Source organism: Python bivittatus, unplaced genomic scaffold, assembly GCF_059951505.1.
Source record: "Python bivittatus isolate LINGU-HERP-01145 unplaced genomic scaffold, Pbiv_v1 ctg000330_np1212, whole genome shotgun sequence".
Lineage (NCBI taxonomy): Eukaryota > Metazoa > Chordata > Lepidosauria > Squamata > Pythonidae > Python > Python bivittatus.
In genome coordinates, this window is record NW_028277058.1 from 44,433,389 (window position 1) to 44,446,912 (window position 13,524).

Genomic DNA, 13,524 nt, shown 5'->3' on the forward strand with positions numbered 1-13,524 from the left:
GCTCTTAATCTGACATTGTGTTGTAATAGTGACCAACTAGATGTTCATGGGAAGTTCTTTTGCTGGGTATCAGCAGCATCGGCAGCAAACCATAATAGTGCCAAAATGATGACCTGCACATGGTGATGTCAACACACAAAGGCCTCCATTATGTATTTGCATCCATTATCTGATGCACGTATGTAAATCATGGCATTATGCACATTTTGTCATTTACTCCTCCCTTATCCCATCTGCAGACACCTATGCTAAGCATCCTCTATGCTCACATAAAGCTAAATTCACATCTAGTCCAGGCACTAGAATGAGAGGTCTTTTTACAAAGGTGTGGCATTGATACAGCATACTTACATGCTGTTGTTTGCTTTGGAGAACAGCTATTTCTAAATTCTAGATTGTAATAGTGTTTGCCTAGTAAAGGTGAGAAGCATTGTGAAAAATGGCAGAATTCAGTATATTGTACAAAGAGAGAAACTTCAAGAGCTGGTGAAAACAATATGTGTACAAAACTGATAAAAGAAAGAACAAACTAGAACATGTAGAGTCATAATTATTTGTCCCAGTGAATGGTACTATGGAAATTCTTCATTTCTGGACTGATTTTGAATGGGTAGAAAGTTATATTGCACTAAAATTACTCTCTATATTCCCAGTTTTAAGATTTAATTGAAGTAAAAATATCTCAAACCTTGGTTAGATACTTTCCAGAAAAATAATACAAAGCATTCCCCAATACAAGTCCAGTGATGCTATGGAGACAAAACGCAAACTTAACCCTTTGTTTCAAGAAAAGAAATAAAATAAAATACTTGACAATGTCACAGGGTTGTCACCAGTTCCCTTCACCAGTGTACTCCAGAAAATACACTGTGAAGTTTAATCATTTTTTTCTTCTTTCTACATAAGAAATACTGGAGAGACACATGACTCTGAACAGTTTAATTCCCCATTTGTAGTTTTTCAAGTAATCATAGGGAAGCAATGAAGAAAATAGTTGTTAACAGTCTCTTTCCTAAGATGGTAGGGGTGTGTGTGTGTGTGTGTGTGTGTGTGTACACATATCTGGAACATGTAATAATGATTCAGTTAATTAATTTAATTTTACAACCTGACATCTTTTTTTCCGTCTTTTTTTTTTTTTTTTAGTAAATCCCTTAAATATCCTTGGCATCAATTTCCTGGGAAGACGACTGAGCTTGACAATAACAATGGGATGCACTGCTGTTTTCTTTCTTCTCCTCAATATATGCACCTCAACGTAAGTGTTTTTGGTGGGCGCATATTAAGATGAAATTCCCTGGCTTCCAATACGTGCAGCATCCTCTAGCGTCTGGTGTGGCCAACCATATTTTGGGAGATGGACGTGATGATTCATTGAGCACGCGTACTCAAATAACTTGGCTTAATAGAACATTTATTGCAGGCAGGAATTATGCATTTTGGGGTGTCCAGAAGATGAAGGCAGAAATGTATTCAATTTATTGGAATAACTTGTTCCTACACAAACATAATGGCTTATGTCACCCCCAAAGTTGAGAGGAAACATGCTAGAGAACACCAGTAAAAGAGGACTACCTATGTGAACTTCCCAGAAGCCCCAAGGCAAAACTGGTCTTGATCTGATCCAGGGGGATCTTTGTGTTTTCTAACTTCATTTTCAAAAATGAGTGTGTGAGTTATGTGTAAAAATTAGTTGCAGCAATATACAACCACTACTGTGTAGTTTCTTACAGTAATTTTCCCCAGTATACTGGCTTGGAACTGTGGGAGATGAAATTTAACACTTTTTGAGAACATCCGTTGGGAAATTTTGCTTCACAGAATACAAAATACAGGATCCCTACTCAGATACCCTATGATCAACTGTTTGATAAAAGGAGAAGAAAAGGAACATGGGAGCAGGCTAAATAAGAAGAATATGTTTTATTTTCAGTAGTGCTTGTGTGAACCTAGTGACTTAGTCACAACAGAGGAACTAGGAAGAATTGGCCTGCTTTATGGAATATGTGGGTTTGGGGGAGAAATTCGTATGCACAGAGGAATGTGGCATCATCCTAGTGTCCCGGTAAGGGAGTTCAGGTATATGATGCAGGCACAGAAAGGCAGCCTCATCTGGGTCACTTTTCCAGATTTGCTTTCAAGCATGAATATAATTAAATTAATGTAACAATAACTTTATTTATTATACAGTGTAGGGGTGGGCAACCAGCTAATTTCATGAGACCTCAGCTTAATTTGAACTCCTCATGCGAGAAACTTACATGAACTAATGGCGGGAACAATCCATAGCTTTTCTGGGAAAGAGAGAACTGGGTTAGAAAGAGTATAGATTGTGTGTCCATACCAGATTACTTCTGTGGGAATGAGGCCCTGCACAGGAGAAAGAAAAAAAAAGGTTGCCCATCCCCAATGTCCAGTTTTTCTCCACAACAGCCCTGTGAGATAGGTTGGACTAAGAGAAAATGACTGACCCATGCCACCCAGACAGCTCTCAACACTGAGGTTGGATCTGAACCTGGGTCTTCATAGTCCAACATCTTAACCCTGTGCCACATTGGCTCTCTCATCTGGTGTGAAGGGCTACCTTGGTTATCAGGTTAAAGAAGAAAAGAGTTCATGGCTTAGCAATATCTCTTGATCAGATCAGCATTTTTTGCATCAAACAGCTTGATGCAGAACAGCAGCACAGGCCAGTGGGACTTAAGCCAGGGAATGCAGGAGTTACAGGAGATAACCAAATAGGAGACATCTTCAAAATCTTTGCCTGTTCTAGAAACTTTCAGGATCCTGGATCTTTGCAGTTTGGCTTGTCCTATTCTTGAGGAGAGAGAAACTAACAAAATTTCAGGCCTGCTGTTTTGTCTGGGCTGCTGAGGGGAAGTTGCAAAGCCATCCAACCAGCATTTCTTCTACAAGACTCAAAGTAAGGCCTCCAGAGTTCAGTGGGATTTGTTCCTGAGTGTGTATAGAATTGCTGCATATGCTTGTGTATCAGATATTTAAAAAGCTGAGGGAAAGTAAGTATTGAGAAATTTTGGATGCAGCTGGGACTACTGACCATAACTGTGTGTCTCTAAAAGAAACACAGGACTAGTCTGTGCTTCTCTCTGGTGCATACTTGCTGGAAAGTTGTGGTTGCTCACACCATAGTCGGCAAAAGTTTCTTCCTTTCCTAGGTGGATTGGCAATCCATTAACAGGTACAGCAACTCACAGAAGCAGATATTTGGTTTAGAATAAACTGAGGGTTGTCTCCAAATAGCAGGTATTATGTAAATGGATAATTAAGTTGATCTTCAAATTAGTATAGCCTGTAGCAATAAAGGGAGTTTGGGCCACAGAGAATGTTTGTGGATGGAAGTCTTGACAAAGAGTGATTGATTGCCAAGGTTATTCTTAATCCCATCTGATGCCTACCCTACTGTATAAATTTACAATGAGCCTTACTGTGAACAAAAGAAAAAAGAAATTGACAAGTTTCCTGCTTGAAACGTGTTGATTTTTCATGTGTTAATGTGTTCTTTATGTGTTAATGTTGATGTGTTAATATAGTTTATGATAAAGGTCAGCAGATCTTTGCATCTGATAGAAATCATCAGGGACTGAGTCGATGTCATGAGAAGTTGAATAATAATTTGTTTCAATGAAGCAAATGACTTGGACATGCGTATAAATACACATGCGCGTGTATGTGTATGTGTAAAACTGTATAATTTTGCCTATGCTACTGAATGGGAACAAGTGCTAGCTGCTAAAGCTCCATCTCTTCAGTCAATGTGTGGTTTCTCATGCTTATTAGCGTTGCCTAACCTCATCTTCCCAGCATCAGTTATGAAATATAGTATGACCCACCTTTCCTGCACTTGTAGCTGAGGCTCCCCTCAGCCTACCCCAGCTTAGCGCTCAGGTGATGTGTTGGACTATACAATCACATTACCAACTGCCTACTAGTTGATCATAATGGGAGTTTTGTTTCACGCTTCTTGAAGACACAAGGTTGGGCAAGAAGGTTATAACCAATTAAATGCTAACTTTACCAGACACTTACAATTTCCCATTGATATTTAGTTAATTTTGTTAAATGTGCCAGGATTGCAGCAAATGCCCATGTCTGATAGGCCATAGAGAGTTTTTTGCCTTTAGACTTATTCTGTTTTAATAATACAGCAATGCAGTTAGGTAATGCCTCATTTCAGACACGTAGCTGATCACATCTGCTCTGTTCTTGAAACATTTCCTGTTAAGCATGAGGTTACACTTCTGACACCTTAAGTATATAATCATTATTTCAGAGAGACTGTCCGTTACACGTTCTAGTGGCAAACCTGGTCTGGAATGTATGAATTTTGATAAGGCAGCTACGAACCTCAACCATATGCTTGCTTAAATTATATCCCAACCTCTTCTGAAAACAAATCTGAGGGATTTACATCATATTAAAATTATCAGCAAACCTATTTGATCAAGAACCCCCCCCCCCCCAAAAAAAAAAGATTGAGAATACAGCAATACTGGAGTAATCTCCTGTCTTCTTCCCTTCCCTTCTAGTTGGCCTTCACATGCAAATAGGCTGTGTTCATACAATATACTTAGCTAAAGATGTAGAGCTGGATTTGCACAAGGTCTGAAACTTGGTGAATTTTAACCTTTATTACTGTTATTGCCAAGATTCCAGCAGAGTTCTCTCCAGGGAAGAAATATAGGGAAATTTTGAAGTAATACTGGTTGGAATCTTCCAATTAATTCATTAGAATCTGTATTGCATTTGTATTTGAGTAAAACCAAGTCCATTATGGGCCTCTCAAGGCTGATATTTAAGGTCTCAAAGGCAAGTAAAGTTTATTAAAGAAGAGGATCTTAGAATTTTCTGTCCTCCCTATAAGGGGAAGGAGAATATAAATTTTCTTATTTTTCTGGGATGTGATTTAATGTACCATACAACCACCAGTCAAGTTAAGCACATCGGGCAAATGCAATCATAGTGTCACTGTGTATGATGACAACCACTACTTCCAAAGGGAAAGCCTAGAGATCTACTAAGTATCAAGTAACTAGCATTCAGACAAGGGTTTCTTCAGGAACAGAAATGTCCCCATTGCTGTATAAACTATTCAGGTGTTTTGGAGCATTTTCTGTTGGAAAAAAAAACCAACTCTCCTGTCAGGTAGTTCTATTTGACTAGAATCTAGGTGATAGAGAAATGAGTAATACAAATTGAACTTGGGAGAACAATTTAAAAAAAAGATGGTTAGGATCTTTTAAAAAAACTTGTTTTTCAGGTAAATTAGCGGAGAAGCATTTTAAAACCCAAATTTATTGAGTCAACAGAAGAAAACATCTTGCTCAAGAAGATTCAAGGAGGCAGTTCATGGTGTTTCCTACATGGTCCAATCCCAGAACCAGACCAGAAATGGAATATTCCATTATCCTCCTAGATAGACGTTCTGCGGTCAACAACAAAGTCAAATGACAGGAAATTCAGAACAGTTAAGAATTGGTTACTTATCTGTAATTGATGTTTAGTGGCCACCTATATAATTTTGCTACTGTCGTTGTGCAGTACCTGTTCTTGAAATATTATAGAGCTAGGTTTTTGATAGGAGCATGTTCTCCTTGCATTACATATAATCTTTTCCCTCAGTAGTCATTCAAACATTCCAGGAACAGCATCAACAGAATGTACTAGTAAAATATTGGTCTTTATGTTACTATATTTTTAATATTATATTATTATTATTTTCTATTATGTCTTTTCTATTTATTTTTCTATCTAGTACTGGACTTATTGGTTTCCTCTTTATGCTGCGTGCTTTTGTAGCTGCAAATTTCAATACTATTTACATTTACACAGCAGAGGTAAGCTCCTGATTTCTTGAATTGTAAAGACGAAAACTATGTAAATTAAATTTCTGAACAAGCTCTTTTTATGACTTTCCTACTCAACAGTATACTCCTAGGCCAGTTTACTCAGAAATCTCGCAATGTTTACTATTTAATTCCACATAAAAAAATATGGCATTTCACCCTAAGCTACAATGGACAGGAAGCATGTGTTAGCACCTGTAACTTGCTAGGCGTGGGTATGCCTGAGCTTAGTCAGGCCAAATTATACTTCTGGTAATATGAGAAGACAGTTGAACAATTCCAGATTTAGGGATAGAGGGAAGCAGTTAGTAACCAGGACCATATTTGTATTGCTTGTCTCTGTTTCTACTGAATATATGAAGAAAACTGAATAATTAACTATAGTATGGAGAAGAAACCTGCTTAGCATGATGTTCTATATTCAAGAAATTGTATATTAAAACAATTATAGCATAATCCATTCATAAAATTGAATATTCTGTTTTCAGGACTTGTTCTCAATAAGCTAGATCAAGAAGAGGAAAAAGCCCATAATTTTGAAGGGTTTCACACAACTTTTTCAAAGTTTAAAATACGGAGCTTTCAAACACTGTCTGTTTAAAATTTTACTTAAGTATTGAATTTTTTTTTTAAGTTTTGTTTTAAAAAATACACTCTTTTCTCTCTCCAAACATTGGCAATTTCACAAATCTGTTCTTAAGAATAAGGGCTACCGTTTTGTACTCAAGTACTGCACTGGAATCGATTTTACAGGATTGCTAATAAAATATTCTGGTCCCAGGAAACTAATTGGATTCAACAAAACTCTGGGATTATCTCTAAACTAAATTCTGGTTTAGTTATATTCTTTTCTCTCTGGACCTCATATTTGGAATGATCAAGGGTTTTTTTGGTTTTTGTTTTTAAACAACCTTGGTGCCGTACTATCCTTTGCTTCATCCAACACCTTTTCTGTCACAGAGAAATACTCACATGTTTTTATTATTGTCTTATAGGTTTATCCTACCACCATGAGAGCCTTGGGACTGGGGACCAGTGGCTCCCTGTGTCGTATAGGTGCTATGGTGGCACCTTTTATAGCACAAGTAAGACATTTTTGTTTAACAAATTCAGTGTGCATATAGGAACAGACCCCAGGCAAACGTTTTTTAGTAGACTGTATAGATTGCTTGACATTTTCAGGTTCAAATTTGTAGGATTTCAGGTGTTCTTTTTGTGTTAATTTTTGCCAGAATGTTTTGAGGAGGGGGGATACCAGGTAAACTTGATTCATACTAATGTATTCAAAATGCAGAATCTAGTTTTGGCTACTGCACAGATAAAGGGGAAAAATGGGCTCAGTTCAGAAAAGTATGATAATGGTTTAAGAATGAAGGACAAGGTTGTTTAAAAAACCTAATTACAAGAAAAACTCAAAACATCATAATTCATTTATGAAGCTTAGAAGGTACAATATTAATAGATGTAGCAATAATTCAGAATGCAAGACACTAAGAGACTTCAGTAAGTATGCTGCAGAAAATTAGGAGAAAAAGATGGATAACATTTGTTGATTACAATAAAATATAGTGGGTTTTTTAAACTATGTTTTTCTTAACAAACAACTTGATTGTTATTAACTCACTAATACAAAAGTGACTCTAGCTCATCTTTATTTCAGTAGGAAAAAATGAAATCCATGAGCAATTCCAGTGAAATCAACAGAATTAAAAGTGATGAGCTTCTGTAGGCTGTTGAAATAATAGAGAAATAAATGAATAGATAAGACAGTGAACTACTTTAATAATTTCATCTGATGCAGTATGATGTAGTTCACGAAAGCTTGTGCCATGATAAATGAAAGTACCATTATAAATTTGAAATTGCTTTCTGAAAATGTATAATCTCCATTTCTGCTTTAACACAATGCTTAAAGTGGCTTACAACGTAATTAAAAACCAGGTACAAAATCATTTCAGAGAAGTTCAATAAAAATATATATATATACTGAAACTTTCTTGCTTTAGCTAGAGAAGGAGACTTTATATTCCCATAGAGCAGTGTTCCTCAACCTTGACCACTTGAAGTCATGCTTGCTGGGAAATTCTGGGAGTTGAAGTCCACACATCTTCAAGTGGCCAAGGTTGAGGAACCCTGCCATAGAGCTTTGGTGTGGAGGAAATGAACCGTGTAATATCTTACTTAAATTAAAACAATAGCCTTATATTTTCCTAGCTGAAATCCTTTTAAAGCTATATTCTATTCCTACATGTATGTGCAACACTGTGATAGCAGGTTTCCTTCTCCCCCGCCCCCCAATTCATATATCATGCATTGTATGCATGGATAGCTTTCCATCCCTGGGGTGTGTATATGAGAAAAATTTGCCATTGCAATACCATGCCATCTTCCTCCACATCCAGTATGTTCCTTTCATGGGCTGGAAAGGAAATTCTGGGTTGGACTACTTTGCAGGATATGCTAAAAGACTGTTCAATCTGCAAAATAAACAGGCCAGAAAGGACTTACAGATAAATTGTCAGAATTGCATGACGTGGTACTAATACATTATCTAATTGTAGGTACTTATGAATGCTTCTTTCCTGGGGGCGCTCTGCCTTTTCGCCTTGGTTTGTATTGTGTGTGCTATCTCTGCTTTCACTCTCCCTATAGAGACCAAAGGGAGATCACTTCAGGTGGGTAATCCGTCTTGCTTCTAAATAGAAAGATTCCAAAAGAACTTCCTTCAAATTCAGTTCCATTACTACACATAAAAGCCTTGTGGAAGTCATCTTTATTTTAGGAAGTGAATATACTTAAAAAAAAAATCCTTATGAAGTTTTTCAATTTGTTTTGTATCTGAAGCCAACTATGGCATGAACCCCAAAACAAATGGGTGACAACTTAGCTAATAAAGATCCATATTCAAAAGCAGCTGCAGATATAGTGTTCAACTGGACCCCTCTTAGTTAGCTCTGGATCCCCTTGTGTACCTATAGGAAACTTTAACTTGTAAGCAACAATGCTACTACTAGTAGACTTACATTATTACTTGCAGAGATTGTATTAATTCAACAGCATGTTATATAAGTTACTGGAAAATATTTTTTTAAAAAATTAAGTGGGGGACTGTAACAAAGAGTTGCATTGCATCTATGGACCCTGATAAGAATGTTCTTTGTAGTGCACAAGGCTCTAACAGAGCAGGTAGTTTGAGGACAGAAGAAAATACTTTCAGGGTCCCATCTCTATTATTCTATAATAGGCTCAGATTTCTAATCCCAGATGTTGTGTTTTAGTATTTTCTCAGGAGTAGCAGGAGAAAAGTCTTCTTCTTTCTTCCATTGTGAAACTTCTCCATACTAGGCTATTTCTTTCACTAAAAGCCCCACATCACAATACATATCTGGTAGTAGTTTCAGCAAACTAATTTCTTCCTTTTTGCCTCCCTTTCCTCCTTTCACACTCCAGACATCTTAAGCATCAATCCCTAGCTTGTAAAAGCCACTGGCCATAGGTCTGTGGTAGATTGACTTTTATTTGAGGATGTCCCCATTACATTGTCAGCTGATGAACATAATGCTTGATATTAGATGGAATGATATATAAAACTATCCAAAGCACTAGAACATCCTATCAATTTCTACCAACCTATGCAGCTAATTTATAAAAACTAACCTTTTATTTTGAATTATTTAGAAACTATGTGCCAAATTTATCACTTTTATGCCTTCATGCTTTCAGATTATTAGTACAATTTGAGGTTAAATTGCTTCTTGTACAAGCTTTGATGAAGCTCTAATTCATCTCTGATTGGCCCAGTACTGAGCATCAACAGAGATATAAAGGTTATGCTTATAATAGCATTTGGAGATGATGACATCTGAATTTAATTTCTACCGAGCTAGAAAAGTGACTTTACAAATAGTCTTAAGTCATCAGAGGATTATAGCCTTTTGCATTAGCAACTGCAGTACAGCAATCATAATCAAACTATCTTGTGAGGAATGCTACATACGCAGCTACTACCATGAGAAGGTAGCATGATGTGAAGTGACTTATGAAGAATGAGATATATTTTTATAGCATTGCAGATAAAAAAATGTAAGGGAAGGAATACTCAAACAGTGTAAAGGATATTCTGCATGCAAGCTTTCATGAATTACTGCTCTAGAACAGTTACCCATCAGAGTAATTTAAAAGTATCACCTTCTAAACCTTAGGATTAAAAGGTTGTTTAGTTAACACTATTAAGTCGAATTGCTAAAAATGATATGACTCATGCAAAATGATTAAAACTTGATTTTTTTAAAAAAAAATCCTTTTCAGCAAAGGAAATGATCATTAACTCCCTTGGAAGAAGACACTGCAATATTTCATTGGTTGCTTCAATCTTGCGATGCCTATAAAGAATATAATGCTGAAAATGTGCTTTCAAGGCTAAACTGAGTTCTCTCCAGTATATAATCAATTAATCATTAAAGTGTGTCTATGTTTGAATCAAGTTTAAAAGCTGTCACCAGACTTTTAAGTGGATCACATACTTTGGGCCAGATAGCAAAAACAGGAAAACCACAATGCCAGCTTTAGCTAGTATGTGTATGTTTTGTTTACACCTGCTTGGAATGGAAGTTTTCTACATTAATCTGTATGCTTGTAACAATATCTTCCTTCCTTCCTTCCTTCCTTCCTTCCTTCCTTCCTTCCTTCCTTCCTTCCTTCCTTCCTTCCTTCCTTCCTTCCTTCCTTCCTTCCTTCCTTCCTTCCCTCCCTCCCTCCCTCCCTCCCTCCCTCCCCTCCCCCTGGGGTATATATAAGAGTTATGCCTTCAAACAGGTCCTGTCTCTGGAATTTTGTGTATATTGAGTGGACAGAGCAGAGTTTTGCATTTGTAGTAAATAACCAAGTGTTGAAATATTCCTTCAGCCTTTTGGGTCAGTTTTTGCTTACCAGAGTCTGCAATGATCATGTTTTTCTCAGTTTGTTATTAAATAGCACCCTACTGCTTTAGAGTTTTATTAACCTTGTTTCCATTACCTGAAACAAATGCAAATTTCTGTATTGATCAGCTAAATAAAGGGAATCCTACAAATTTTTAAAAACATGCCTAGCATAAAGCCCTGTTTACTGTCAAGTATTGTGTCTTTCATTTATTCCATTGCATGAATTTGAATTTGCTATTCAATTCTGCTGATAGAAAAATAAAAATGACCTTTTCATTCCTTGAGAGGTAGCTAACTAATGGTTTATATCTTGAGATACCATATTAATGTATTAGTAATGTACCAGATACCATTTCAATATTTGAGTTACATGAGCTGTGCAATGGCTTCCTTGTTGTTTCTCTCACATTCTCTCAGTTGTTTCTGTTGTACTGTAGACAATAGCAGAAGTAAGAACCTCAGGATACTCTACTAAGCTATATATACTGAAACCCTCTGCTGGATTTCTGACAGTAGAGTTCGGATGCTCAGGGTGGGTGTTCTTCCACAGAAGTGATAATCTAAGACCAATTTAAACAAATAACACAGAGAAGCTTAGCAGTGAAGCTCAAACCTATTTCTGCCATTATCTGAAATTGAAACAAATTTTGTGAAGAATGAGAATTGAATTCCATGAAAAAAAGAAATAAATTTGAATGAGAAAAATTGGTAAAAGTAGGAGGATAATGCTCCATTTCCCTGCGTAGATCCTAATTGTCCTATGGTTTGAGATGGGGTAAATTGTTTTCTGTACCAGTTTAGGAATAGGCAACACTTTGGACTGATGGTGATATCTGGAATTTTATTTATTTATATAACTTATATGGCCATCTATATGGCTCACAAAAAAACCAATAAAACAATTGTATCACCCATACAAAGAAACATCACACTTACCATCATGATTCATCCCCATCCTAGCCCAGTGCTTGGGGGAAGAGGCAGGTCTTCATGGCCTTCTGAAAAATTAAAACGGTAGGGACCCTCTGGATGTCAGTTGGGAAGTTGTTCCAAAGGGCTGGGCAGCCACAGAGAAGGCACAACTCCCAGATGTCAATATAGGAAAGGGACCTGGAATGTGCTCACTCTACCTGACATGGTGGGATGGACAGATACACTCAGGTAAAGGCAGCCCTGATTACCTTGTCTATCCTATGCAAGGCTTTAAAGGTGGTAACCAGCACTTTGACTTGCACCTGGAAAGAAACTGGGAGCCAGTATAGCTTGTGCAGCTTTCCAGTGCACAGGCAAGCTGCAGACTGCTGCATTCTGGATCTGCTGTAGCTTCCATGTGGTCTTCAATGGCAGCCCTATATACAGCACACTGCAGGAATACAGTTGGGAAGGGACTAAGGCATGAGTGACTCTGAGCAAGGTCTCCTGGTCCAGGAATGGGTGTAATTGGCACACAAAATGAATTTGTGCAAAGGCCTCCTAGCCATGGCTGCCACCTGTTCCTTCAGAAGGAGCCAAGAGTCCAGGAGGACTCCCAGATAAGGCACCAACTCTGTCTGAGGAAGTGCTCCCCCATCCAGAGTCAAGGACAACTCACCCGACTTCATGGGGCCAAAAAACAAAAGCCACTCCATTCTGCTATGGTTGACAGACTTTGTACTCACAGAGGCCCTGTAAGGGCTCACCCAGTCTCTACTTATTCAGAAGGGACCTGTTTCTCAAAACAAGGCCGTTATTTGCATAGGCAATAAGAGCAGAGAAGTGAACATGCTTCATTGCTGTTAGGTTTACTTGGTCAGTTTCGTCCTTTGTCTTCCTCTAGCAGCACTGTAAGAATTTCTTCCACTGTTTATCTCCTGGAATTCCTCTGCAAACCAGGGGATCTAAGGGAGCCACAATCTGCCACAATCACAGAGTCCACAGAGAACTCAAGGGCCAAGGACTGATCTGTCCATGACAAGGGAATGATGTTAACATCCTGCAACCCCACATCACTTCACCACTGCCCTGAGACAAAAACCAGAGCTAGTGTGTGACACCTGCTGTAAGTTGGGATCCTAATAAGTTGGATCAGGTCCATAGCTGCCATGGTTGCCATGAAATCCCAAGCCATTTCAGACTCTAGACCCAAAGAAGTCAGGTTGAATTCCCCCCAGAACCATCAATCTGGGGAACTCCACTGATAACTCAAGTCACAGAGTCAAGGAACTCAAGCAAGGGAGGAAGGTAGGCGAGGGGCAAGTCCAACCGATCCTTACAGCCCAATTTCACAGTGTCTCACATCCAGCTATGTCTGGGGAAATAAAAGGCTACTAGAGACTCCTGAATGCTAACCACTACACCCACACCCCTGCTTCTCAAAACCCACAATGGCACATTTCTGAGAGATGAAACCACTCCTGAATCAAACCAGGTTTTGGTGATACCCATCAGATCAGCCCTCTCATCCACAATCAAATCATAGATGAGGTAGATTTTATTACAGGCTGACTGGGCATTCAGTAGCAGCAGCCAGAGTCCAGGGCATTTGAGTCTCCAGAGACCAGGCTAAGCATAGGGGCTAGAATGTGACAATGGTAATAAACACCAGGGCCCCTTTCCCTGAGAGCAGCTCTCCCCATCTCCCACCATATCTTCCCATGCACCCATCATTAACCCCACCCTCTCCCTCCTGACCACCTCCCCCACCCCTTAATATTCCACCCCCAAGCAAAAAGGTCTCATCACAAGATTCTTACCAAGAT

The 13,524-nt window shown here is 38.2% G+C and overlaps 1 protein-coding gene across 1 annotated transcript in view; it reads left to right on the forward strand.

Moving 5' to 3' along the window:
* SVOPL (SVOP like) overlaps nt 1-8,696 on the forward strand; it is a 28,978-nt gene extending 20,282 nt beyond the window's left edge. The window contains exons 11-14 of the mRNA XM_025175044.2: nt 1,147-1,258; nt 5,774-5,855; nt 6,860-6,949; nt 8,426-8,696. Of these exons, the coding sequence (XP_025030812.2) occupies nt 1,147-1,258; nt 5,774-5,855; nt 6,860-6,949; nt 8,426-8,563 (422 nt within the window). The 3' untranslated portion in view covers nt 8,564-8,696. The remainder of the gene's footprint in view (nt 1-1,146; nt 1,259-5,773; nt 5,856-6,859; nt 6,950-8,425) is intronic.
* The last annotated feature ends 4,828 nt before the right edge of the window (nt 8,697-13,524 follow it).